Source organism: Vespa velutina, chromosome 5 (genome assembly GCF_912470025.1).
Source record: "Vespa velutina chromosome 5, iVesVel2.1, whole genome shotgun sequence".
NCBI lineage: Eukaryota > Metazoa > Arthropoda > Insecta > Hymenoptera > Vespidae > Vespa > Vespa velutina.
The window spans coordinates 5897352-5923783 of record NC_062192.1 but is presented as its reverse complement, the minus strand read 5'-3'; the positions used below and the strand labels follow the sequence as shown (position 1 = coordinate 5923783).

Genomic DNA, 26432 nt, shown 5'->3' with positions numbered 1-26432 from the left:
TCGGTCTAGCTAGGAAAAACAAATTTTTTTTTTTAGAAATTTGACTTTATTCATCGAAATATTCTCCTTCAAGAATGATACATTCATTCCAACGTTTCTCTAACTTTTTGATGCCTTCTTTGTAGAACGATTTGTCTTTGCTCTTAAAATAGACCTCAGTTTCAGCAATCACATCTGCATTTGAGCCAAATTTTTTTTCTTGGAGCATCTTTTTGATAACTGCAAAAAGCTAGTAGTCGTTAGGGGTCAGATCTGGAGAGTACGCGGTAGGTGGGGAAGTAATTCAAAGTATAATTCATTTAATTTAACTATCGTTTTTATTGACTTGTGACACGGGACATTGTCTTAGAGAAAGAGCACTTTTTTTTTTGCATGTGAGGCCGTTTTTTTCTTGATTTTTACACTCAATCAATCCAATAATGCCGTGTAATATTTGCTATTAATAGTTTTATCCTTCTCAAGATAGTCGATGAACAAAATATACCATAGACGTACCAAAATATGGATTTCATAACCTTGCCAGCTGACTTTTGAGTTTTTGGTCGCTTTGGATGACTTTCACCGGCTACTGTTTACTTAGCTGACGATATTTTTAATTCAGATGTTTAGTAATGGATCCATGTTTCATTCATTGTCACATATCGATGCAAAAAATTCTTTTCATCTCGCTTGAACAATTCCAAACAGCGCTCTGAATATCGTCGATGCGTTGTTGTTGTTGTTGTTGTTGTTTTTGATTCGGTGTGAGCAAACGCGTCAGCCATTTCGAAAGCAACTTAAGCATGCTCAAATTTTCGTATAAAATTGTAAACACATTATCTTCTGATATCTTTAAGGTGTTAGCTACCTCACGCAACTTCATTTTATGGTCTTTCAAAATTACTTTGTGGACTTTTTTTTTTTAGGTTTTCCAGAAGAACTGCCGATTTTGGACGACCAGAACATTCAGCATCATCGGTATTTGTACAACCGCGTTTAAATTCAACATACCAGTCAATAATAGTTGATTTCCCTGGTGCAAAGTCTTCATAACGCTTATCTCAAGCCACTGTTTGGCTTCAACAATATTTTTTCCCAATCAAAAAACAATGTTTGATCAACACACGAAATTCTTTTTTATTCATTGTTTTGAAAATTACAAAACTGGGGTCATTAAAAGCACTGTAACCTATAAACTAAATATCAGAATGTCATGAAATTTTGGCATATATCGTTTGAATGATACTTCCTATCTAGAAATCATATGGGTCTGTCAATGATGTTGCCATATATGTGTCAGACCAGAGATTTACTGAATAATTTGAAATATTACGGATTAATTCATAACAGCTATTGCTATAATTCCTAATTGCTAATACTTCAATCTTTTTATACAACGAATAAATGATGTTATAAGCTCATCATTGACCAAAATTTTTAATCAAAAAAATTACTTGCACAATTAGTTTTTATCACGAAGAATCGTATTAATAATTATCATATGATCGTCTATCTTAGTTGCAACTAGAAAAGGATAGCCTTAATTTAATCTTTTACATTAAAAATACTTCTAATCGACTATTTTGGTCAAACCATGTGGATGAGAAGCAGCAAATGATCAACCATCATAATGATCCTGTAGTATTGGAATACTGCATTTATCTCCCCTCCCTGACAATGACTTTATTCGCTTAGACCGTCGTATTTATATCTGACAACTTACCTTGTCTACTCCCACCAAATGCAACGCACCAATCGGAAAGCCTAATGACGCAGTAAGAATTCTATACTGTAATTAACACTCCTTTCGCGTGGTCAATAACTTGAAAAATATTTTATTAAAGTAAATCATTTCTACGTAATAAAATCATCGGCAATTATTCTATAATGTATCTTTTCTAATAATCTAAACAATTATTAAAATTTTGAAAGATATACATTCTCTAACGTAACATTTTTTTTTATATTATTGTAAATCTGCTATTATCATTATTATTATTATTATTATTATTATTATTATTATTATTTCTAAAATCTACAAATTGATTTAATTAATTAATTGAACAGATTGGTAATACCAAAAATATGTATCTAAATATATTCCATTTAATTTATTCCGATGATGAGTTCATAATATTATTATTATTAATGAACATTGATATATTATCTTCTCCATTTCCTTTGATAATTTAACCATTCTTGTTTTTAATGTCAGAGATCTTCTGTGTATATTTATTGTCAAAGAACCGTATGACAATATCGCATGGATAAGCCAAAAGTTTTTATCTTTTAAAAGTTATCGCCTTAATGCATATAAGTTGACCAAATAAGCTCCATCAACTTCTTTTAAACCGATACTTAGTTATTAATCCAATAATCACGACATATATATATATATATTATATATATATATATATATATATATATATATATATATATATATATTGTCAATTGGTTTTGGCTTCTATTTATTGTAAATAATACATATGAACAGATCTTTGAAAACAAGGTATTCTATATTCACCTTTAGCTAGCTAACGTGAGTCACACCTACCTAAAACGAGTCATCCCTCAAGACATTCGCCGCCAAGCATATTTTGACAAACTTTCCCCGCCCACGCGATTTAAATTTGTTTATATGAAAATAATAGAATACTGAATTGAATTATATTGTTAGAAAAATTCACATAAATATTATATGTAAGATAAAATTTATATACTTGTTCAACGTCATTTACTGTCACGACGTATATAAAAAGAAGAATCATATAAAAAGAGAGCTCGATAAGATTGTCAACGATGATCACTATGGCAACCAATCTGTTAACAAAAATTCTTTATTAACGTATCTATATTTAAAAAAAAAGAACCTATATTCAAATCATTGTACTGTCATATGTCTCTACTATTTATTATACTTGATGCATAATCAATCCCCATTCTCCTGAATTACCTTTAAGATATTAAAAAAATAATCTCTATTATTCACGTATCGCTAATCAAACCGTCCTCTATACGTGATACAGAAGAGGCCTGCGTAGTAAAGTTCAGACCTCCTCTCTTCTGTAGGATTTTTTTTTTGTAAATTTTTATTGAATTTTAGATAAAAACTTCTTTTTTCCTATAAAAATAAGTGGACAAATTTGATATTGTTCCTGTTTGAAAATAATTTGTGGCCCTGAAAAGGGCCATTTGTGTATTTATATCTGATATAATTATTTCTTAGCAGTGGCCTTGTTAGTCGTAGCTTTTTTCGGTTTTGGAGTTTTAGTTTTGGCGGCTGGTGCTTTCGCAGTTTTTCTCGTTTTTGATATAGTTTTCGTTTGCGTCGCCTTTTTCGTAGTTTTCTTTTCGGCTGTAGTCGCAGCAGCGGCGGCAGCGGCGGCGGCAGTAGCAGCAGCAGCAGCAGTTTTAACACCAGCTTTAGCTGCAGTTTTAGGAGTTGACGCTGCTTTAGGTTTCTTTTGATCTGCAGGTTTCTTTGCAGTCTCGGCCTTCTTCGGCGCTTTAGCTTTCTTACTATTACTCGCCGGTTTATTTGCTACAGCATTCTTTTTCTCCACAGATTTGTCTGTAGCTTTTTTCTCTTTAGGAGAACGTTGAGGTTTCGGCTTGGTGGTTCCACTTTTAACAGTTGAAAGTTTAAACGATCCCGATGCACCTTTTCCTTTAGTTTGTACTACAGAACCAGACGATACTGCAGTCTTTAAATATCGCTTTATAAATGGCGTTACTTTTTCACCATCAACTTTGTACGTAGCGACGATATATTTCTTAATAGCTTGCAACGACGAGCCCTTACGATCCTTTAACTCTTTAATGGCAGCGGTAACCATTTCAGAGGTTGGTGGATGTGTGGATTTCGGTCGTTGCGCTTTCGTTTTTGCTTTAGCGGTTTTTTTTGGAGCAGGCTTCACGTTCTCGATGTTATTTTCAACTGTTGTATTACCACTATTATTTGTCGTGTCCTCCATTTTAAAGTCAAATTAGAAAAGAAATTCGACTACGATAGTACAGGCTTCGATAGTCCGACAGAGTACGACAGAGAATGCCTCGAATATGAAGCTCGCTCCAAAATCGCGGGTATGCGTCTCTAGTTGCGGACCATGAAGAGAGGCTCACCTAGTATGGCGCACAGTCGCTTCGATCAGAAAGACGTAGCTACAATTTTACCTCCGTGTTTCTTCCTTTATTTTTTCGACACCGATCATTGTAATGATTGATAATATATATCAAATGAAAGATAAGTTTATGAATTTTCAGATATTTATATTCATTTAAACGTATACGTTACATACTTTTATTTATATGCTCATATTTAGAAGCGTGCTTTCTATTGCAGATTGTTTAACAGCAAATAAAGTCTTAATACGTTCTATTTATTGCAATAATTGTATAATTTCTAATGTCAATAATACCTTGACAGAATAATCTTCCTATTTCAGTTAATAGTTCGATGGCATAACATCTCATCCACGTTAAAAATACGACAATAAAACTGCGTACTAGTACTGTCTAACTTATCTTCCACGTCCGTACTTTTATCTATTCTTACTTATAGACATTCATATAAACATTAATGACAATACTCGTTTTATACCGAATAGTCATAAAAAATGAATAATAACCATTTAAAAATTTTCGATATTGAAAACATCGAATGTAATGTAAAAATCTCTTAAGTTAGATATTATATGATGCGTTCGCGTATTTTTAACAACGGTAGATTCCCAACAAAGGTACTGTAAAATTTTGTTTAAAAAGATTGAAAACGTGAACGTTATTGTCAAAAGGTATTATTGAAAAATATTAAAATCATATTTAATCAACGAAAGTAATCAATGTTTTTATGTATTGAAAATATTTAATATATCGTATTTGCGATAATATACTTCATTATTGGAAAAGATTTGTTTGAATGTAGAAATATCGCATACTTCAGTAGAAAAAATATATATATATATTAATAAATTTACGTAAAATGAGAAATAAAAGACAAAACTAGTAACATATTTAAATAAATCAAACGCATATATATTATAAACAATAAAAATTACACAGTATGACGCATTATAAGAATTTTATATAAACATTTATCCCTATTCAAAGTTTATTTTCAAGTATTAAAGATTTTTAAGAATTTTTTAATAACAATATAATATTTTTAAAATACACTTGCTTATTTCTACAATTCGTTTTGTTATAAATTATTGAAGTTTTATAAATACAATTAATATGACAATACAATTATTTCCATGTTTTATGTTATATATTTTTACAACTTAACAATTATCCAAATATATTATAGAAGTAAACTATATTATTATCTAATTGAATTAAAAATATGCCTATAAATAATAATATATGTATTATAAACAATATAAATTATCAATATAAGAATGAATATTATTATTATTTTATATTTCATTAATATTTTTACTTATGTTTTTCTTTATCACATTATTTATAATTAATACACAATCTAATAGTACTCATATTTACAAACAACTTCTCCCGCGCGTAGAAAGTCGAACCATCTCTTTCGATTTCTCCCACTACCAAACTATTATCCAATCGATGATCAGTATGGATACTCTACAGTATATATAAGTAGCGGATCGGAGCAGCCAAGTTATATGTTTGTTAGATGTTCATTGAGTTGTTTTCGGTCTGTGCTAAGAAATGGCTCGTACTAAGCAAACTGCGCGTAAATCAACTGGAGGAAAAGCTCCAAGGAAGCAATTGGCTACCAAGGCAGCTCGAAAGAGTGCGCCTGCAACTGGTGGAGTAAAGAAACCTCATCGTTATAGGCCAGGCACTGTGGCTCTTCGTGAAATTCGTCGTTATCAAAAGAGCACTGAATTACTTATTAGAAAGTTACCATTCCAACGTCTTGTACGTGAAATTGCTCAAGATTTTAAAACCGATTTACGTTTCCAAAGTTCAGCTGTAATGGCTCTTCAAGAAGCTAGTGAAGCATACTTGGTTGGGTTATTCGAAGATACTAATCTTTGTGCCATTCACGCAAAACGTGTTACTATCATGCCTAAAGATATTCAATTGGCACGACGAATTAGAGGAGAAAGAGCTTAATTTGATCAGGTTTCAAATAACAAAAAACGGCCCTTATCAGGGCCAGCATTTCTTTTATGATAGGCTTATTCTCATTCACAAATAAAAATATACATGTATCAATAAATATTCCCATTACAACGTATATTTTTTCTTAATAAAATTTAGGAAGTAGGTTTAAAAAGTTGAAAATAATTATACTGAATTTTTTTGCAAATATATTTTCATATATCCATGTGGTATGACAATAGAACACTAAGTGAGAATGATAATAAAAATGGCAGTAATTCTCATACTAAGAATTATTTTTTTCTGATAGATATTGTAAGATAAGAAAGGAGTGTTTTCTTTTTTTTTTATATACAGATAGTGCTAATAATAAAGATCTTTTAGATATAGATATTATTCCTACTGAAAAATTTCATGTAATAAAATATTTATATTGTTTTAAATAGTTCCATGGATATTTAACATATTTTCCAAAAATCTTGTTAGTAACTGTGATAGAATTCAGTTTACAATATAACATCATCATTGTGTTAAAATAACATGTCACAATACTATTAAATTCATATATAAACTTTATGTTTAATACTCGTGCATAAATTTGACAACTAAAAACAAGATTAGATCGGTTATCAAATTTCATAACAGAAAATTTCCAGGCAAAGATAACATAATAAATTGATCAATACATAACAGCTTATAATAGTATTCCTAATAAAAGTCTTTGTCAGTGATTAGCTTATTGATTGTTTTTTTGAAGACATTGCTTATTGAAGGCATACTTTTAAACTAAGGAAGAATTAGTTTGGTTTATATTTTAGCTATTAAAAACTCTAACATAGTTATTTTAGATTTTGTTTCACCTTCTGGAAGATAGTATGCATCGTTGTTCAATATCTTTTTTTTTTCCTATTTGATATAAAGCGTCAATTAATCTTCATGCATGAATGATTTAACTTTTACAATTAGAAATTATCATCTTTAAATGTTTTATTCTTTGTATAAATTTAAAAATATATATGATGAAATTCGGATTTATTTCAAACTTTTATTTGCTAGATGTAAAGATACTTAGACAAGTAAGCAACAAATTTATTTGTTGTAATTAAATGTTTTTCACACCAAAAGCCAATAAATCCGCATTTAAGGCGAGAAATATCACAAGAATTAAAAAAATTTTAAATATAGAGCTTCTGGATTAAGGTAGTACTTCTGGGCTGAAAATTAATAACTTCGTTGTTGTCCGAGCCAGGATTTGCAACTTCCGTTTTATCTTTATTATTGTTCGAGGATTTATAAATCAGTATAGAACTAGTAGCCGCAGGATGAGTGTCACTGGTATCGACGTAAAACAGTGAGAGTACAGCAAATCTATACACGTGGACAGAGTCGTATCCTTATCATCTCACGACCATGTCTTGGGGCAGTTTCAGTACGAGCAGACAGAGATCGATGTATCGATCTTTTACCGTGTTACCTTGAAAATACTACTACGTACATTAATATTTATTTAACATTATAAACAAGCATCGATATAAAACGTAAGATGAAAACCGTAAGTTGTTTCTACGTAAACGTCATCATATTTACGACTACCTTAAGTCATTAATTTCGTCCAATCACAGTCATCATCGAGGAAATCATACGAAAATATACAATTCTCATGCATCAAATGCTGCATCATCGTTTTTTTTATTGCATTTATGTTTTATTAAAACATTAAAACAATGTTCCTCATAATTTTAATTGCAATATATAGGGAATACATATAAGGTTACATTCATAAAATTTAAAGTAACAACAAGTTTATATGCAAAAAGCCATGTGATTGGTTGGACCGTAAGGTGTAAGAAAATTTTATCCTTGTAAAATTTTTTAATGCTATGGTTTATATATTACAGTTGTAAAAGGTGAAGGTGAATGATCAATTCTGATTGGTGAATTTCTTTAGGTCTTACGTACTACATCTTACGTCATGGAAAATAAATTCGTCGTTGCGGTCATTCTATTTGTTTGAAACAAAAAACCAAAGATTTTTTTAATCTATATGAGTACAGTTATTGCTTGATAACTAACCAAATCATTGAAATCGAAGTTTGATTTTTCGGAAAAATTTTTCACCAAAACAAAAGGACAAAAAGAAAATATCCAAATTATCGATATAATTTTAGTTCCGTCTATAGTTTTATACACATTTACTTGTTATTTTTGTAAAATTGCAAATCAATTGGCCCAATAATTTTTCAGAAAAATATGCGAACAATCTGAAAAATGTTATTTCGAGAAATACTCATTAAAAATTTTCCATGTTGTTACAATAAGTGCGATTGAAGTTACGATAACGACTAATAATGAGTATAAGGGCTAATAACGACTAATTTCAGTAACTTACCAATAATCAGTTATACCAGAACTGTAAAAAAAATTTTCCTGAATTTTCGAGAAACTCTTATAAAATATCTGCTCTATTTTTTCTGCAATAACATTTCCTTTGCTATATCCATTTTCTTTTATTGTCAACTAAATCTTGATGATTGTTTGTTCTTCATATTATTCCGAAGTGTCAGTCTTATCTTTCTATAAATTAAATGATTGGTAAAAAACTCAATTTCATCGATAACTATATCGATAATTTTATACTTACTGTATAATTCAATGTGAATGGTGACTCCAAATAGCGAGCTGAAACATTTTTTTTTTTACGTACCAACTCCGGATATGGTCAATTCAGACATTGTATTACCGTATTTCCTTTTCTCTACCTCGCCGGCTTTTATCGTCACAATGTCATAGACTGGTTCGCATGAACAATGATTATTTCCAAGGCATGCGTAATATATTTTTACAGTAAGTCCTTGACTAGTATTCATAATTCCATAGAATAAAGCGAATCTCTTTAAATCAATGCCTAAAAGTCACATGGTAAAAATTATTCTTCAGTTTATTTCAAAAGTTTTATCAAACAAAGAACATATGTTGATATAAATTATAATAACTTCATTAACGCAATCCAGAATTGTATTTCATGCCATTTTAAAATCTAATTTACTTTTTCCAATAAAAGTTATATCTTTTTTATACTTTTTATATATATAAGAACGCATTGATAACAGAGAAAACCAAAAAAAAGTTTAGGATACTATAGTCATCTTCTTTGTTTATATAAAACTTATCGTTTATACTATCTCTCAAATTTTTTTTTCTGATATATTGCCATATTCAATGTCAGTTTCGAAATTGTATCGATTTTTGCAAAACTTTTTATTTTCTGATACTATCTTATGTGCGTGCTAATCTTGTTCATTTTTTCTATCAATTTTTCAAAATTTCACGTCTATTACGTTCAGAGTTTGAAAGTATACTGATTGTTGTAACGGAAATGTTACGTCTAATAGAATCAAAAAAAAAAGAACAAAAAATAAGTCGAAAAAGACGAAAAAAAGGGTCGAAGAAACAATTTTTTAAGACGCCGTGATCTCTGAATCTGTATAACTTTAGAAGTATTATAACTGAAATCTTAATATTTTAAGGATCTATTTTAGAGATTCCAAATTGTAAGAAAAATAAAAAACATTTCAAATTCTTGAATGACTAGGAAGAAATATTGTCTTAATACGCCATCTAGTAGTAATCATATGTACGAAGAATTTCTATCGCGTAGAAAGTCGGATCACCTCTAATGATTTCCCCCTCACTATCGATCCTCTGTCCAATCAACGATCAGTATGGGTACACTACGGTATCTATAAACAGCGAGTTGCTCCTGAAGTTATTATTAGATTGGAAACTATGAAACGGGCGTTTTTTGTTTAGTCTGTATTTAGCTGCGACTGAGAGAGATACATTGTAACGTGCACTCGATATTATAATTTATAAAGCTTAAAGGTATTCTTCTTACTCATTTTGTAAAATTTTTTCGTGTTTGTATTCCATTTTTATTTTATTTTTATCCTAAACCAGATGGAAACAAAACGCGATTTACATCTACTCTTCTTGTACGAGTTTAAATTAAATCATACTGCAGCTCAAGCTTCAAGAAATATTAATCAGGCATTCGGTGATGGATCCACCAATGAAAAAAATGCTCGATATTGGTTCCAAAAATTTCGTTCTGGCAATTTGAGTATCGTCAATGAGCCTCGAGGAAGACCACCGGCCCGTATTGATAACGAGGAATTAAGGACGACTATGGAATCCGATCCACACACAACTAGTCGAACACTTGGGTCTAAACTAGGAACTAGTCATACAGCTGTGTTAAAGCATTTGCGTGCAATAAATAAAGTCAAAAAATAGTTCTTCAGCTATACGTTGAGTAAGTTATATATTGTTCATTTTAAGAATGGCTCGTACTAAGCAAACTGCACGAAAGTTAACTGGAGGAAAGGCTCCTAGGAAGCAATTGGCTACCAAGGCAGCTCGAAAGAGTGTACCTGCAACTAGTGGAGTAAAGAAACCTCATCGTTATAGGCCTGACAACGTGGCTCTTTGTGAAATTCGTCGTTATCAAAAGAGCACTGAATTACTTATTAGAAAGTTACCATTCCAACGTCTCGTACGTGAAATTGCTCAAGATTTCAAAACCGATTTACGTTTCCAAAGTTCAAGTGTAATGGCTTTTCAAGAAGCTAGTGAAGCATACTTGGTTGGGTTATTCGAAGATACTAATCTTTGTGCTATTCACGCAAAACGTATTACTATCATGCCTAAAGATATTCAATTGGCACGACGAATTAGAGGAGAAAGAGCTTAATTTGATCAGGTTTCAAATAACAAAAAATGGTCCTTATCAGGGCCAGCATTTCCTTTATGATAGGCTTATTCTCATTCACAAATAAAAATATATATTTATCAATAAATATTCCCATTACAACGTATATTTTTTCTTAATAAAATTTAGGAAATAAGTTTAAAAAGTTGAATATAATTATACTGAATTTTTTTGCAAATGTATTTTCATATATCCATGTGGTATGACAATAGAACACTAAGTGAGAATGATAATAAAAATGGCAGTAATTCTCATATTAAGAATTATTTTTTTCTGATAGACATTGTAAGATAAGAAAGGAATGTTTTCTTTTTTTTTTATATACAGATAGTGCTAATAATAAAGATCTTTTAGATATAGATATTATTCTTATTGAAAAACTTCATGTAATAAAATATTTATATTGTTTTAAATAGTTGCATGGATATTTAACATATTTTCCAAAAATCTTGTTAGTAACTGTGATAGAATTCAGTTTACAATATAACATCATCATTGTGTTAAAAATAACATGTCACAATACTATTAAATTCATATGTAAACTTTATGTTTAATACTCGTGCATAAATTTGACAACTAAAAACAAGATTAGATCGGTTATCAAATTTCATAACAGAAAATTTCCAGGCAAAGATAACATAATAAATTGATCAATACATAACAGCTTATAATAGTATTCCTAATAAAAGTCTTTGTCAGTGATTAGCTTATTGATTGTTTTTTTGAAGACATTGCTTATTGAAGGCATACTTTTAAACTAAGGAAGAATTAGTTTGGTTTATATTTTAGCTATTAAAATCTTTCTAACATAGTTATTTTAGGTTTTGTTTCACCTTCTGGAAGATAGTATGCATCGTTGTTCAATATCTTTTTTTTTCCTATTTGATATAAAGCGTCAATTAATCTTCATGCATGAATGATGTAACTTTTACAATTAGAAATTATCATCTTTGAATGTTTTATTCTTTGTATAATTTTAAAAATATATACAATCAAATTCGGATTTATTTAAAGCTCTATTATTTGCTAGATGTAAAGATATTTAGACAAGTAAGCATCAAATTTATTTATTGTAATAGTCTTTATTAAAATTTATTTATAAAGATATAATAAACATATACATGAATTAACTAAAAGCAAATAAATAATATATTCGATATAATGAATACATTTAAATACGTTCTCTTCATATAATTAATATTTTTATAAAATTCATCAAATCAGTTTGTAGATTTATAATAATATAAAAAAAAAACGTAATATTGCAGTGTTATACATTTATTTATGGTTTGAAAGTTTATTTAATGTTTGAATCATTAGATAAGTAATTTTTTACAATTTGACTAACGAGAAACAAATTTGTGAAATATTTTTCATATTATTGAACGTCTGAGCGAGTGAATTAGACGAAAGAATTCTTATTGTGTCTCCAGCCTTTCTGATTGGTGCATTGCATTTGGTGGGGGAAAAGGTTAGTTGCGAGATATAAATAGAACGATATCCAGTATTCTGAGTCATTCTAACGATTGCTGTGGCTTCGTAAGGTTCTCTTCTGATCTGATTCTATTTGCTTTTGTAAAAATTTTACAATGACTGGTCGAGGAAAGGGAGGAAAAGGATTGGGAAAGGGAGGTGCCAAGCGTCACAGGAAAGTTCTTCGTGATAATATCCAAGGTATCACCAAACCTGCAATTCGTCGCTTAGCTCGACGAGGTGGTGTGAAACGTATTTCTGGATTAATTTACGAAGAAACTCGTGGCGTATTGAAAGTATTTTTGGAAAACGTTATTCGTGATGCAGTCACGTACACTGAACACGCTAAGAGAAAGACTGTGACAGCCATGGACGTCGTCTACGCTCTGAAACGTCAAGGACGTACTCTTTATGGATTTGGTGGTTAAAAATCTGCATAAGAATAGATGCAGAATTTTCTCCAGTCATTTTTTGATTATAAACGGCCCTTTTCAGGACCACAACATTTTCTTTAACGAATTGGAACTTCTAATACACTATGTGATATTATACTAATAAATTAACTATAAAACCTCATCTATGTGACATTGAATTCAATTGTTATATTTATTAAAACAATATTTTAGTTATATTTAGTTACGTTTATTTTTGTTCTCACTATAAAAAAAATTCTTTAATTTTTATTTGAAAAACATTTCTTTGTTAAAGTACAATTTCTTTTCTTTCATCATGCATCCAGTGTATAGTAATTCGATGTTATATGTTTTGAAAATTGAAGTCGAATGTATTACATTTTCTCATCGTAATTCACATTTTCTTTACAGAAAACTGTTTATAATTCATTTTATATCAACGAAAAGTCGGAAAATAAAGAAAACTCGAAGATCAATAAAAATATGTACAAAAAATTTTATATCTGTATAATAATATTGTTTTAAATCTTAAATTATAGAAAATTTAATACGTAGATTAATACTTTGTATGGAGATACGAATGAAATTTGTGTCTCAAAAAAAATGCTGTGATTATCGTTCTTTTTCCTCAATTTTGTTTGAACAAGTGAACAAATTTAATAAGTATATGACAAGAAAGAAGGAAAAAAATTGCAATGCTATTCTAAAACTGCATACTGAACTAGATTTGTGATGTTATTGAGAACCAATCAAATTTCTTGAAGAAAACAATTAGCCAAAGGAGATACTCAAGATAACTGTTAACTAAAAATTATTTTGAATTACCTATTTGCAAGTGTTTTGTATTTTCCAATTTATTTTATCAATTAATTATTTTTACATACTATAACTGTAATTTATTCTACGATTCAAGCTAATTTTATAAATGTTATTTTATTTAATTTATTTGTTATTGTTTCATTTGTTTTATTTATTTTTTGTATTATTTAACTATTATTTTATTACTTTATTTTTTAATTTGACAGAAATTATGCTATACGAAAAAAAAAGGAAATAAAAACGACTTTATTGCAAACTTAAAAAAATTGTTTCCGTTATAGTGCATCGTAATTCCGTCTTTACCCGATAGGAGCGCTGTAGAAGTTTAAGATTCTCTGGAACATTTCTATTGGTCCCTCTCAACATAAGAGGAACTGTATAAATACAACAACGCCGCTACACGTTGTTACTTCTGAAATAGAGCTCGCAGTGCTCGTTCTGATTAAGTAAATTTATATTTTTAAAGAGCTTTGATATGTCTGGACGTGGAAAAGGTGGTAAGGTCAAGGGAAAGACGAAGTCACGGTCAAATAGAGCTGGATTACAATTTCCGGTTGGCCGTATCCATCGTCTTTTAAGGAAAGGTAATTATGCCGAGCGTGTTGGGGCTGGAGCGCCAGTTTACTTGGCAGCAGTGATGGAATATCTGGCTGCTGAAGTTCTCGAGTTGGCCGGAAATGCAGCTCGTGATAACAAAAAAACTAGAATTATTCCAAGACATTTACAATTGGCGATTCGAAATGACGAAGAATTAAATAAATTGTTGTCTGGCGTGACTATTGCTCAGGGTGGTGTCCTGCCGAACATACAGGCTGTTTTACTTCCAAAGAAGACAGAAAAGAAAACATAATTAAAAATTTGCAAACTAAAACGGCCCTTTTTAGGGCCACCAAATTGATTTCTTCTTAAGGAATTATTTCGTTTGAATCGTATTATTAATAATTTGTTATAAATGAAAATATATCTTTTGAATATTTACAAATATTACTTCTAATATTTAAAAATAGTTCTCATCTTTCTTTTAATGAAATTCTAAAACAATAATATCAAAAGGTTTATTATACAAAATTAAGTATATTAAATTAAAGCAGATTTGTTTAACCATTTGTTTAAGATAAATATGTGAACAATTTATTTCTAAATCGCGTTAGTATTTCACAAAAAATATACACAAGGCAAGCATAATATCTGGCAACGTTGTAATGAAAGAATGTGTAACAAATCCACGTAAGGATTTGGCAACACCGTATGAGACACAGTTGGTCATCGTAAGTTGCATTCGAGTCGATACTACCTTCATGTTTACTTGTCGACAAGATAAAATTATACTTTGAAAAATTACTTTAAAGTTTTTAATTGTATAGAAATTATATATTGTAATAAGCAGAATGATTAATAAAATAATTACTATTAATTCATAAGAGTATAGTTTTTGTAGGATAACTTTGTACAATCACTTTATATCAAACAAACAATATTGTTACTTTTTGTAAAGATAAAAGTACATAATATATACTTGATATTACCTAATATTTGAAATTCACAATGTACATAAACATATAAAGTATATAATAAGCTCTTTATTTTTAAACATAAATTGTTGAATTGTACTCGCAATCAATTTAATTCTAATTATTCACGTATATAATTATTTAATCTTAAATGTCTTTCACATCAAAAGCCAATAAATTTGCATTTAAGGCAAGAAATGTCACAAGAATTAAAAAAGTTTAAAATACAGAGCTTGTGGATTAAGGTAGTACTTCTGGACTGAAAATTAATAATGTCGTTGTTGTCCGCGCCAGGATTTTCATCTTCCGTTTTATCTTTATTATTGTTCGAGAATTTATAAATCAGTATAGAACTAGTAGCCGCATGATGAGTGTCACTGGTATCGACGAAAACAGTGAGAGTACAGCAAACTTGTACACGTGGACAGAGGGTATCCCTACCATCTCACTACCATGTCTTCGGGCGGTCTCAGTACAAGCAGACAAAGAAATCGATGTATCGATCTTTTACCGTGTGACCTTGAAAATACTACTACGTACATTAATACTTTTATTAATTTAACATTATAAACAAGCATCGATATAAAACGTAAGATGAAAACCGTAAGTTGTTTCTACGTAAACGTCATCATATTTACGATTACCTTAGGTCATTAATTTCGTCCAATCACAGTCATCATCGCGGAAATCATACAAAAATATACAATTCTCATGCATCAAATGCTGCATCATCGTTTTTTTTATTGCATTTATGTTTTATTAAAACATTAAAACAATGTTCCTCATAATTTTAATTGCAATATATAGGGAATACATATAAGGTTACATTCATAAAATTTAAAATAATAACAAGTTTATATGCAAAAAGCCATGTGATTGGTTGGACCGTAAGGTGTAAGAAAATTTTATCCTTGTAAAATTTTTTAATGCTATGGTTTATATATTACAGTTGTAAAAGGTGAAGGTGAATGATCAATTCTGATTGGTGAATTTCTTTAGGTCTTACGTACTACATCTTACGTCATGGAAAATAAATTCGTCGTTGCGGTCATTCTATTTGTTTGAAACAAAAAACCAAAGATTTTTTTAATCTATATGAGTACAGTTATTGCTTGATAACTAACCAAATCATTGAAATCGAAGTTTGATTTTTCGGAAAAATTTTTCACCAAAACAAAAGGACAAAAAGAAAATATCCAAATTATCGATATAATTTTAGTTCCGTCTATAGTTTTATACACATTTACTTGTTATTTTTGTAAAATTGCAAATCAATTGGCCCAATAATTTTTCAGAAAAATATGCGAACAATCTGAAAAATGTTATTTCGAGAAATACTCATTAAAAATTTTCCATGTTGTTACAATAAGTGCGATTGAAGTTACGATAACGACTAATAATGAGTATAAGGGCTAATAACGACTAATTTCAGTAACTTACTAATAATCAGTTATACCAGAACTGTAAAAAAAATTTTCCTGAATTTTTGAGAAACTCTTATAAAATATCTGCTCTATTTTTTCTGCAATAACATTTCCTTTGCTATATCCATTTTCTTTTATTGTCAACTAAATCTTGATGATTGTTTGTTCTTCATATTATTCCGAAGTGTCAGTCTTATCTTTCTATAAATTAAATGATTGGTAAAAAACTCAATTTCATCGATAACTATATCGATAATTTTATACTTACTGTATAATTCAATGTGAATGGTGACTCCAAATAGCGAGCTGAAACATTTTTTTTTTTACGTACCAACTCCGGATATGGTCAATTCAGACATTGTATTACCGTATTTCCTTTTCTCTACCTCGCCGGCTTTTATCGTCACAATGTCATAGACTGGTTCGCATGAACAATGATTATTTCCAAGGCATGCGTAATATATTTTTACAGTAAGTCCTTGACTAGTATTCATAATTCCATAGAATAAAGCGAATCTCTTTAAATCAATGCCTAAAAGTCACATGGTAAAAATTATTCTTCAGTTTATTTCAAAAGTTTTATCAATCAAAGAACATAAGTTGATATAAATTATAACAGCTTCATTAACGCAACCCAGAATTTTATTTCATGCCATTTTAAAATTCAATCTACTTTTTTCAATAGACGTTATAACTTTTTTATACTTTTTATATATATAAGAACGCATTGATAACAGAAAAAACCAAAAAAAAGTTTAGGATACTATAGTCATCTTCTTTGTTTATATAAAACTTATCGTTTATACTATCTCTCAAATTTTTTTTTCTGATATATTGCCATATTCAATGTCAGTTTCGAAATTGTATCGTTTTTCGTAAAACTTTTTATTTTCTGATACTATCTTATGTGCGTGCTAATCTTGTTCATTTTTTCTATCAATTTTTCAAAATTTCACGTCTATTTCGTTCAGAGTTCGAAAGTATACTGATCGTTGTAACGGAAATGTTACGTCTAATAGAATCAAAAAAAAGGGACAAAGAATAAGTCGAAAAGGACGAAAAAAAGGGTCGAAGAAACAATTTTTTGAGACGCCGTGGTCTCTGTATCTGTATAACTTTAGAAGTATTATAACTGACATCTTAATATTTTAAGGTCTTATTTTAGAGATTCCAAATTGTAAGAAAAATAAAAAACATTTCGAATTTTTGAATGCCTAGAAAGAAATATTTTCTTAATATACGCCATCTAGTAGTAATCATACATACGAAGAATTTCTACCGCGTAGAAAGTCGGACTACCTCTAATGTTTTCCCCCACTATCGATCCTCTGTCCAATCAACGATCAGTACGGGTACCCTACAGTCTATATAAACAGCGGGTTTCTGCTGAAGAGTTATTAGTTTCTCAGCTGTTTGTTGAGTAAGTTATTTATCGTCGGTTTTAAGAATGGCTCGTACTAAGCAAACCGCGCGAAAGTCAACTGGAGGAAAGGCTCCTCGGAAGCAATTGGCTACTAAGGCAGCCCGAAAAAGTGCGCCTGCAACTGGTGGAGTAAAGAAACCTCATCGTTACAGACCAGGCACTGTAGCTCTTCGTGAAATCCGTCGTTATCAAAAGAGCACTGAATTACTTATCAGAAAGTTACCATTCCAACGTCTTGTACGTGAAATTGCTCAAGACTTCAAAACTGATTTACGTTTCCAAAGTTCAGCTGTAATGGCTCTTCAAGAAGCTAGTGAAGCATACTTGGTTGGGTTATTCGAAGATACTAATCTGTGTGCCATTCACGCAAAACGTGTTACCATCATGCCTAAAGATATTCAATTGGCACGACGAATTAGAGGAGAAAGAGCTTAATTTGATCAGATTTCAAATACCAAAAAACGGCCCTTTTCAGGGCCAACAATTTTATTTACGATGAACTTATTCCGATTCATAAATAAGACTTATTATTTTGAATAAATATTCCTTTTAGGTTTTTATAGTTTATATTTTTATAACTCTTCGTATAATTAATTTTCTTACTAAATTTATTAAAATCACTTTATAGATTTCTATTAATATCAAAAAACGAAATATTGTAGAATATACATTTCTTGTAATTTTATTTAATATTTAGATAAATACTTTTACTATCTTATTAAGGATAAATAACTTTTGAAATATTTTCCAAAGAAATAGATTGCGCAGAATGTTTTATCCCAGATATGTTCATTTGTGATTTATTTTGCTTTTAAGGTCCGGAAATGCTTTTTCTGTCCGCAAGTATCCAACCTTATGCTTTAACCTTCTTTCTACCTGGATTTGTTATTGTTAAAAATAGTTATTTATCTTTTAGGGGGAAACTTTTACGAAAGCCTCTGCCAAGCAGCATGGTACCTCGTTCCTTCTTCGAGTCTTCTTCAGTCAATAACTGTACGTTGTTGAGTAAACGTAGAATATCGTAAGCCTCGCATTTAATGATAACGGAATACGCATAGAATAATGAATTAGTATTAAATTTTACCAAAAAACTTGATCATTCGTATTCGGAAATCATCCACATGCTTCGTAAAATCCATGATGAATCCATAGGTGATATTCGGAAAAAAAAAATTTAGGCGATTTAAAAATGATCGTACATCAATTGAAAGATACTCTCATTCTGGCAGGCATGTAAACACCCTAAAAACCCTAAAAATGTTGAACAAGTTTATGCTTAAAAGTCTAGCAATGACCAAAGAAATAAATTTTTCGCTCTTCGGAATCGAAGAAATCTCTTAAAGGAAAAAAGATTCGATGACTGAGAGAATAAAAAATTTATGCGACGAAGGGACTCTTAATAATTTCAAAAGCTAAATACAAAAAATGTTTCCAAAAGTGGGTCAATCGTAAGAAGATTGTAGCTTTCAATGGTGAGTAGTTGAAGGGGACATCGTCGCCATTGATCAAATTTAGCTCTCTCTTTTGTTATAGTATAAGATCGTATATTTTCCGGACGTAAAACTTCGTATATAAAATTTCACAATGACTGGTCAAGGAAAGGTTGGATGGAAAAAGGATTGGAAAAGTGAGGTACGAAGGTTTAAAGAAAAATTCTTAGCGACAACATCCAAAGTATCACCAAACTTGCGATTTGTCATTTTGCTCGTCGAGATAGTGTGAAGCGTATATCTAAATTGATTTACCAGGAAACTCGTAGGTGTATTGAATGTTTTTCTAGGAAAACGTTATTCCTGATGCAGTCACGTACACCGAACACGCTAACAGAAAGACCATTACAGCCATGAATGCCGTCTACGTAAACGTCAAGGACGAACTTTCTAAGGGTTGGGGAAATTAAAAACAACCATAAGTGCAGATTCTTTGGTCATCTTTTGATTATGAAAATAATCCTTTTCATAGTTACATTTTCATTAATGAATTGGAACTTTTCTGATAATATCAATTATAATAATAATTCATTTATTAGTAGTATAGTTGGAATTACATATCTCAATTAACTATCTTGACCTTGAAAATCAATTGTTATTCATTATAAAAGCATTTTAATTTAATTTGCTTTAGTTCATAGTTTTCTTTGCTTTTACAAAAAAAAAATTTTGTTATTTTATTACTAGTTACAAGCCGGCATACTTTTTTTAACGCATTTACAGTATATTATGCACGTAACGTAAATAGTAATTTAACATAATATTTATTTATAAAATACTCATTCGCTCCATTTGTTTTCATTAAATAGAAAATAACAATTAAAAATTAGAATATTTTTATACGAGGACATGTTCAACGTAAAAACTTATTTGGTGGCCCTAAAAAGGGCCGGTTTTATAATTCCATGATATTAATCATTTATTTTGAGCTCGTGTATTTGGTCACAGCTTTAGTACCTTCGCTAACAGCGTGTTTTGCGAGCTCACCAGGTAACAACAAACGTACTGCAGTTTGAATTTCCCGAGAAGCGATTGTCGAACATTTATTGTAATGAGCTAATCTCGATGCTTCTGCGGCAATTCGTTCAAAAACATCATTAACGAAACTATTTATAATATTCATAGCTTTACTGGAGATTCCAGTAATCGGACGTACTTGTTTGAGTACTTTGTAGATGTAAGTAGCGTAGCTTTTCCTTCCTTTACTAGTGATTGCGGATTTCAAATAAGAAGGAAAATTTTTAATTTTTATTTAAACATATAACTTTATTCAATTAGATACTGTCCGTTTTTGTCGATGACCTTTTGCCATCGTTCTGGCAGTGTCAAAATTCCACTTTCGTAAAATTTCTGATCTTTGTTATCAAAAAACTGAATTAAATGTGATCTGACATCATCAGCGTTATTAAAAATTTGATCGTTTAAGGAGTTCTGCATGGAATGAAACAAATGGTAGTTTGAAGGCGCAAGATCAGGGCTACATGCTGGATGCGATATAACATCCCAACCCAGTTCCAATAATTTTAGGCGAGTGATCAAAGAAGACGTGTGGGGCTTTGCATTATCATGGTGGAAAACGACACTCTTACGATGTGACAATTCCGGCCGCTTTTCTTGAATTGCATCGCTCAGTTTGGCGAGTTGTTGAACGTACACGTTTGAATTGATCGTTTGGTTTTGTGGCATAAGTTCAAAATATAGAATTCCTTTATAATCCCACCAGACTGACAGCATAATCTTTTTTTGGTGAATCTCTGCTTTTGATGTCATTTGGGCTGGTTCATCTTCTATCACCTACGATCTCTTCTGATTAACGTTGTTATAAACTATCCACTTTTCGTCGCCAGTAATTAGGCTTTTCAAAAATGGATCAGTTTCGTTACGTTTCAGAAGTGAATCGCAGATGCTAATGCGTTGCGTCAAATGAATTTCCTCAAGCTGGTGAGGGATCCATAAATCGTATTTCTTGACATAACCAAGCATTTTTAATTTTTTTTCAATGCATGTATGCGATACATTGAGTTTCTCCGCAATATCACGTGTTGTACTATGACGATCTGAATCGACAATGGCCTTGATATGGATCATATCGACTTCAACTGGACGGCCAGATCGTTGAGCATTTTTTAATGAAAAATCACCAGAACGAAATCTGGCAAACCAATTTTGACACTGCCTTTCTTTCAAGGCTTCATCTCCATATACGGCACATAACTTTTTTCGTGCTTCCGTTGCGTTCATGCCTCTTCGGTAGTAATACAATAAAATATGTCTGTACGTCTTCTTCCATTTTTAAATTGGAATAAAAATAAAACTAAAGCACTAATCGATATAATTTTTTTTGATAAATTAAAGGTAGAAGTCCAAATAATAAAAAAAAAATATAGGTTAGATGCAATGACTACGTTAACAAAACTAAAGAAAGTGTAAAGTCTATCTATCGACAAAATCCCCCAACCACTTAATTGCCACCACTAGCTTTAGGTGGCATAATGAATACAAATATTTGTTTATTCCAACAGATTCGATGGCACGTATATCTTAGAGATAACAACCCGTCGTGAAGTTTGTCTACTGTTATGTAGTCCGTAGTGACTCTATCCTCCACCAATAGAAGCGCTTTAGAAACTCAAGTTACCTACCAAGCAATTCCATTGGTCCGTTTCTACGTACGAGGAACTGTATAAATACGATAACACCGTTGCGCATTGTTTTTCTGATATAAAGCTAAGAGTGCTCGTTACGATTTTATAAATTTATTGGGTTTTTCGGAAAGTAATTTCATTTTTTCTCGACAGAGGATTTAGTTGTATTTTTTTGCACCCAACTTCACACTTAAGCCGCATAATTATTATATGTTTTGAGAGCTGATATAGCAAGGCTTGTTTGTTAAAATGTCCAATTGATTCTACACAGTAGTTTTTGGTTGGTGCCCTTTTAAATATGGAGAACAATAAGCAGCACTTTCGTCATTTTTTACTTTTTTACTATAGAAAACGTAAAATTGCTGTTTAAGCCAGAAAGAAATTAACCGATGTGTATGGAGAAGATGTATTGATAATACGCCAGTGCCAGAACTGATCTGCAAAATTTCAATCCGGCAATCGAAAATGGCAAAAAATGTCGAAGATGCATCACGTTCTGGAAGAACGGTTGAAGCTGATAAAGACACGATAAAGGCATTAATTGATGCAAACCGGCAAATAACAACACGTGAGATCAGTAAGAGGTTAAATTTATCAAATTTAACTGTTTATGACCACTTGAAAAGCCTGGGTTTAACCTCGAAGCTCGATATATGGGTTCCCCATGTTCTCACGGAGAGAAATTTGTATCGTCACGTTGACATCTGTGATTCGCTTCTCAAACGTCACGAAAATGATCCATTTTTGAAACGCATCATTACTGGGGACGAAAAATGAGTTGTATATAATAATGTCAAACGCAAGAGATCATGGAGCAAAAAAGATAAACCGGCTTAAAGCATTTCCAAAATCAATATCCATCAAAAAAAGGTGATGCTATTTGTTTGATGGAATTTTAAAGAAATCACTTTTTTTTGAGATTTTATCAGATAACATAACAATTAATTCAGAAGTCTACTGTCATCAGCTGAACAAACTGAATGATGCACTTCAACAGAGAAAGGTCAGAATTAATCAACAGAAAAGGTGTAGTGTTCCTTCAAGATAATGCGAGACCTCATACAATTTGGCCATTCACCAAAAGCTTTTACAGCTTGAATGGGATACAATGCCACACCCACTATATTCTCCAGATCTGGCACCTTCGGAATATTATTTGTTCCGATCACTGTAAAATTTTTTAAACGGTAAAATCTTCACTACATATGAGGAGGTCAAAAAGCACCTCGATCAGTTTTTTGCCAGCAAAGACTTAAAATTTTATGAGCGTGGAATCATGCTACTAGCAGAAAGATGGCAAAAGGTATTGGAACAAAATGGCCAATATATAATTTAATAAAATATTTGTTCTGCATACGAAAATTGTCTTTCATTTTCACAAAAAAAAACGAAATTACTTTTTCTCAGCTATTCGTTGAGTAAGTTATTTATCGTCGATTTTAAGAATGGCTCGTACTAAGCAAACCGCGCGAAAGTCAACTGGAGGAAAGGCTTCTCGGAAGCAATTGGCTACCAAAGCTGCTCGAAAGAGTGCGCCTGCAACTGGTGGAGTAAAGAAACCTCACATCGTTACAGGCCAGGCACTGTAGCTCTTCGTGAAATTCGTCGTTATCAAAAGAGCACTGAATTACTTAACCGAAAGTTACCATTCCAACGTCTCGTACGTGAAATTGCTCAAGATTTCAAAACCGATTTACGTTTCCAAAGTTCAGCTGTAATGGCTTTTCAAGAAGCTAGTGAAGCATACTTGGTTGGGTTATTCGAAGATATTAATCTTTGTGCCATTCACGCAAAACGTGTTACCATCATGCCTAAAGATATTCAATTGGCACGACGAATTAGAAGAGAAAGAGCTTAATTTGATCAGATTTCAAATACCAAAGAACGGCCCTTTTGAGGGCCAACAATTTTATTTACAATGAACTTATTCCGATTCATAAATAAGACTTATTATTTTGAATAAATATTCCTTTTAGGTTTTTATAGTTTATATTTTTATAACTCTTCGTATAATTAATTTTCTTATTAAATTTATTAAAATCACTTTATAGATTTCTATTAATATCAAAAAACGAAATATTGTAGAATATACATTTCTTGTAATTTTATTTAATATTTAGATAAATACTTTTACTATCTTATTAAGGATAAATAACTTTTGAAATATTTTCCAAAGAAATAGATTGCGCAGAATGTTTTATCCCAGATATGTTCATTTGTGATTTATTTTGCTTTTAAGGTCCGGAAATGCTTTTTCTGTCCGCAAGTATCCAACCTTATGCTTTAACCTTCTTTCTACCTGGATTTGTTATTGTTAAAAATAGTTATTTATCTTTTAGGGGGAAACTTTTACGAAAGCTTCTGCCAAGCAGCATGGTACCTCGTTCCTTCTTCGAGTCTTCTTCAGTCAATAACTGTACGTTGTTGAGTAAACGTAGAATATCGTAAGCCTCGCATTTAATGATAACGGAATACGCATAGAATAATGAATTAGCATTAAATTTTACCAAAAAACTTGATCGTTCGTATTCGGAAATCATCCACATGCTTCATAAAATCCATGATGAATCCATAGGTGATATTCGGAAAAAAAAAATTTAGGCGATTTAAAAATGATCGTACATCAATTGAAAGATACTCTCATTCTGGCAGGCATGTAAACACCCTAAAAACCCTAAAAATGTTGAACGAGTTTATGCTTAAAAGTCTAGCAATGACCAAAGAAATAAATTTCTGGCTGTTCGAAATTGAAGAAATCTCTTAAAGGAAAAAAGATTCGATGACTGAGAGAATAAAAAATTTATGCGACGAAGGGACTCTTAATAATTTCAAAAGCTAAATACAAAAAATGTTTCCAAAAGTGGGTCAATCGTAAGAAGATTGTAGCTTTCAATGGTGAGTAGTTGAAGGGGACATCGTCGCCATTGATCAAATTTAGCTCTCTCTTTTGTTATAGTATAAGATCGTATATTTTCCGGACGTAAAACTTCGTATATAAAATTTCACAATGACTGGTCAAGGAAAGGTTGGATGGAAAAAGGATTGGAAAAGTGAGGTACGAAGGTTTAAAGAAAAATTCTTAGCGACAACATCCAAAGTATCACCAAACTTGCGATTTGTCATTTTGCTCGTCGAGATAGTGTGAAGTGTATATCTAAATTGATTTACCAGGAAACTCGTAGGTGTATTGAATGTTTTTCTAGGAAAACGTTATTCCTGATGCAGTCACGTACACCGAACACGCTACAGAAAGACCATTACAGCCATGAATGCCGTCTACGTAAACGTCAAGGACGAACTTTCTAAGGGTTGGGGAAATTAAAAACAACCATAAGTGCAGATTCTTTGGTCATCTTTTGATTATGAAAATAATCCTTTTCATAGTTACATTTTCATTAATGAATTGGAACTTTTCTGATAATATCAATTATAATAATAATTCATTTATTAGTAGTATAGTTGGAATTACATATCTCAATTAACTATCTTGACCTTGAAAATCAATTGTTATTCATTATAAAAGCATTTTAATTTAATTTGCTTTAGTTCATAGTTTTCTTTGCTTTTACAAAAAAAAAATTTTGTTATTTTATTACTAGTTACAAGTCGGCATCCTTTTTTTAACGCATTTACAGTATATTATGCACGTAACGTAAATAGTAATTTAACATAATATTTATTTATAAAATACTCATTCGCTCCATTTGTTTTCATTAAATAGAAGATAACAATTAAAAATTAAAATATTTTTATACGAGGACATGTTCAACGTAAAAACTTATTTGGTGGCCCTAAAAAGGGCCGGTTTTATAATTCCATGATATTAATCATTTATTTTGAGCTCGTGTATTTGGTCACAGCTTTAGTACCTTCGCTAACAGCGTGTTTTGCGAGCTCACCAGGTAACAACAAACGCACTGCAGTTTGAATTTCTCGAGAAGTGATCGTCGAACGTTTATTGTAATGAGCTAATCTCGATGCTTCCGCGGCAATTCGTTCAAAAACATCATTGACAAAACTGTTCATAATGCTCATGGCTTTACTTGAAATACCAGTGTCCGGATGTACTTGTTTAAGTACTTTGTAGATGTAAATAGCATAGCTTTCCTTCCTCTTACGCTTCTTCTTTTTATCGGATTTACTAATGTTCTTCTGAGCTTTACCAGCTTTTTTAACAGCTTTACCACTAGCTTTAGGCGGCATAATGAATACAAATCTTTGTTTATCGCAAGAGATTCGACACCACGTATACCTTAGCGAATAATAACCCGTCGCTGGGTTTGTCCCTTGTTATGTAGTCTGTAGTGACTCTGTCTTCCACCAATAGGAGCGCTATAGAAGCCCCAGAACCCCCCGAGCAATTTCATTGGTCCGTTTCGATGTACGAGGAACTGTATAAATACGAT

At 31.1% G+C, this 26432-nt stretch overlaps 6 protein-coding genes and 3 pseudogenes across 6 annotated transcripts; 6 read left to right on the top strand and 3 right to left on the bottom strand.

Annotated features, from left to right (window-relative positions):
- Positions 1 to 3148: 3148 nt before the first annotated feature.
- On the bottom strand, positions 3149 to 4032 carry LOC124949388 (histone H1-like). Its single transcript, XM_047494385.1, has one exon. It carries the CDS (start codon positions 3951 to 3953, stop codon positions 3195 to 3197), a length of 759 nt encoding a protein of 252 aa, XP_047350341.1. The 5' UTR covers positions 3954 to 4032; the 3' UTR covers positions 3149 to 3194.
- A 5674-nt stretch (positions 4033 to 9706) lies between these two features.
- Positions 9707 to 11073, top strand: LOC124949392 (histone H3-like). Its single transcript, XM_047494394.1, has 2 exons — positions 9707 to 9942; positions 10018 to 11073. The coding sequence occupies exon 2, from the start codon at positions 10400 to 10402 to the stop codon at positions 10808 to 10810; it is 411 nt and encodes a 136-aa protein (XP_047350350.1). The 5' UTR covers positions 9707 to 9942; positions 10018 to 10399; the 3' UTR covers positions 10811 to 11073.
- Positions 11074 to 12351: 1278 nt separating this feature from the next.
- LOC124949404 (histone H4) lies at positions 12352 to 12930 on the top strand. The gene has a single exon (XM_047494406.1). It carries the CDS (start codon positions 12418 to 12420, stop codon positions 12727 to 12729), a length of 312 nt encoding a protein of 103 aa, XP_047350362.1. The 5' UTR covers positions 12352 to 12417; the 3' UTR covers positions 12730 to 12930.
- A 999-nt stretch (positions 12931 to 13929) lies between these two features.
- Positions 13930 to 15070, top strand: LOC124949398 (histone H2A-like). The gene has a single exon (XM_047494399.1). It carries the CDS (start codon positions 14009 to 14011, stop codon positions 14381 to 14383), a length of 375 nt encoding a protein of 124 aa, XP_047350355.1. The 5' UTR covers positions 13930 to 14008; the 3' UTR covers positions 14384 to 15070.
- Positions 15071 to 18806: 3736 nt separating this feature from the next.
- LOC124949407 lies at positions 18807 to 21729 on the top strand (annotated as a pseudogene).
- Positions 21176 to 21622, bottom strand: LOC124949419 (histone-lysine N-methyltransferase SETMAR-like). The gene has a single exon (XM_047494420.1). It carries the CDS (start codon positions 21620 to 21622, stop codon positions 21176 to 21178), a length of 447 nt encoding a protein of 148 aa, XP_047350376.1.
- A 243-nt stretch (positions 21730 to 21972) lies between the features above and the next one.
- Positions 21973 to 23932, top strand: LOC124949394 (annotated as a pseudogene).
- Positions 23933 to 24781: 849 nt separating this feature from the next.
- LOC124949408 lies at positions 24782 to 25625 on the top strand (annotated as a pseudogene).
- On the bottom strand, positions 25419 to 26276 carry LOC124949399 (histone H2B-like). Its single transcript, XM_047494400.1, has one exon. The coding sequence runs from the start codon at positions 26227 to 26229 to the stop codon at positions 25858 to 25860; it is 372 nt and encodes a 123-aa protein (XP_047350356.1). The 5' UTR covers positions 26230 to 26276; the 3' UTR covers positions 25419 to 25857.
- Between the last annotated feature and the right edge of the window lie 156 nt (positions 26277 to 26432).

What these genes read in the sequence shown, in the direction of transcription:
- LOC124949392 (XM_047494394.1), top strand. Translation starts at nt 10,400, where the DNA reads ATGGCTCGTACTAAGCAAACTGCACGAAAGTTAACTGGAGGAAAGGCT.
- LOC124949399 (XM_047494400.1), bottom strand. Translation starts at nt 26,229, where the DNA reads ATGCCGCCTAAAGCTAGTGGTAAAGCTGTTAAAAAAGCTGGTAAAGCT.
- LOC124949388 (XM_047494385.1), bottom strand. Translation starts at nt 3,953, where the DNA reads ATGGAGGACACGACAAATAATAGTGGTAATACAACAGTTGAAAATAAC.
- LOC124949419 (XM_047494420.1), bottom strand. Translation starts at nt 21,622, where the DNA reads ATGAACGCAACGGAAGCACGAAAAAAGTTATGTGCCGTATATGGAGAT.
- LOC124949404 (XM_047494406.1), top strand. Translation starts at nt 12,418, where the DNA reads ATGACTGGTCGAGGAAAGGGAGGAAAAGGATTGGGAAAGGGAGGTGCC.
- LOC124949398 (XM_047494399.1), top strand. Translation starts at nt 14,009, where the DNA reads ATGTCTGGACGTGGAAAAGGTGGTAAGGTCAAGGGAAAGACGAAGTCA.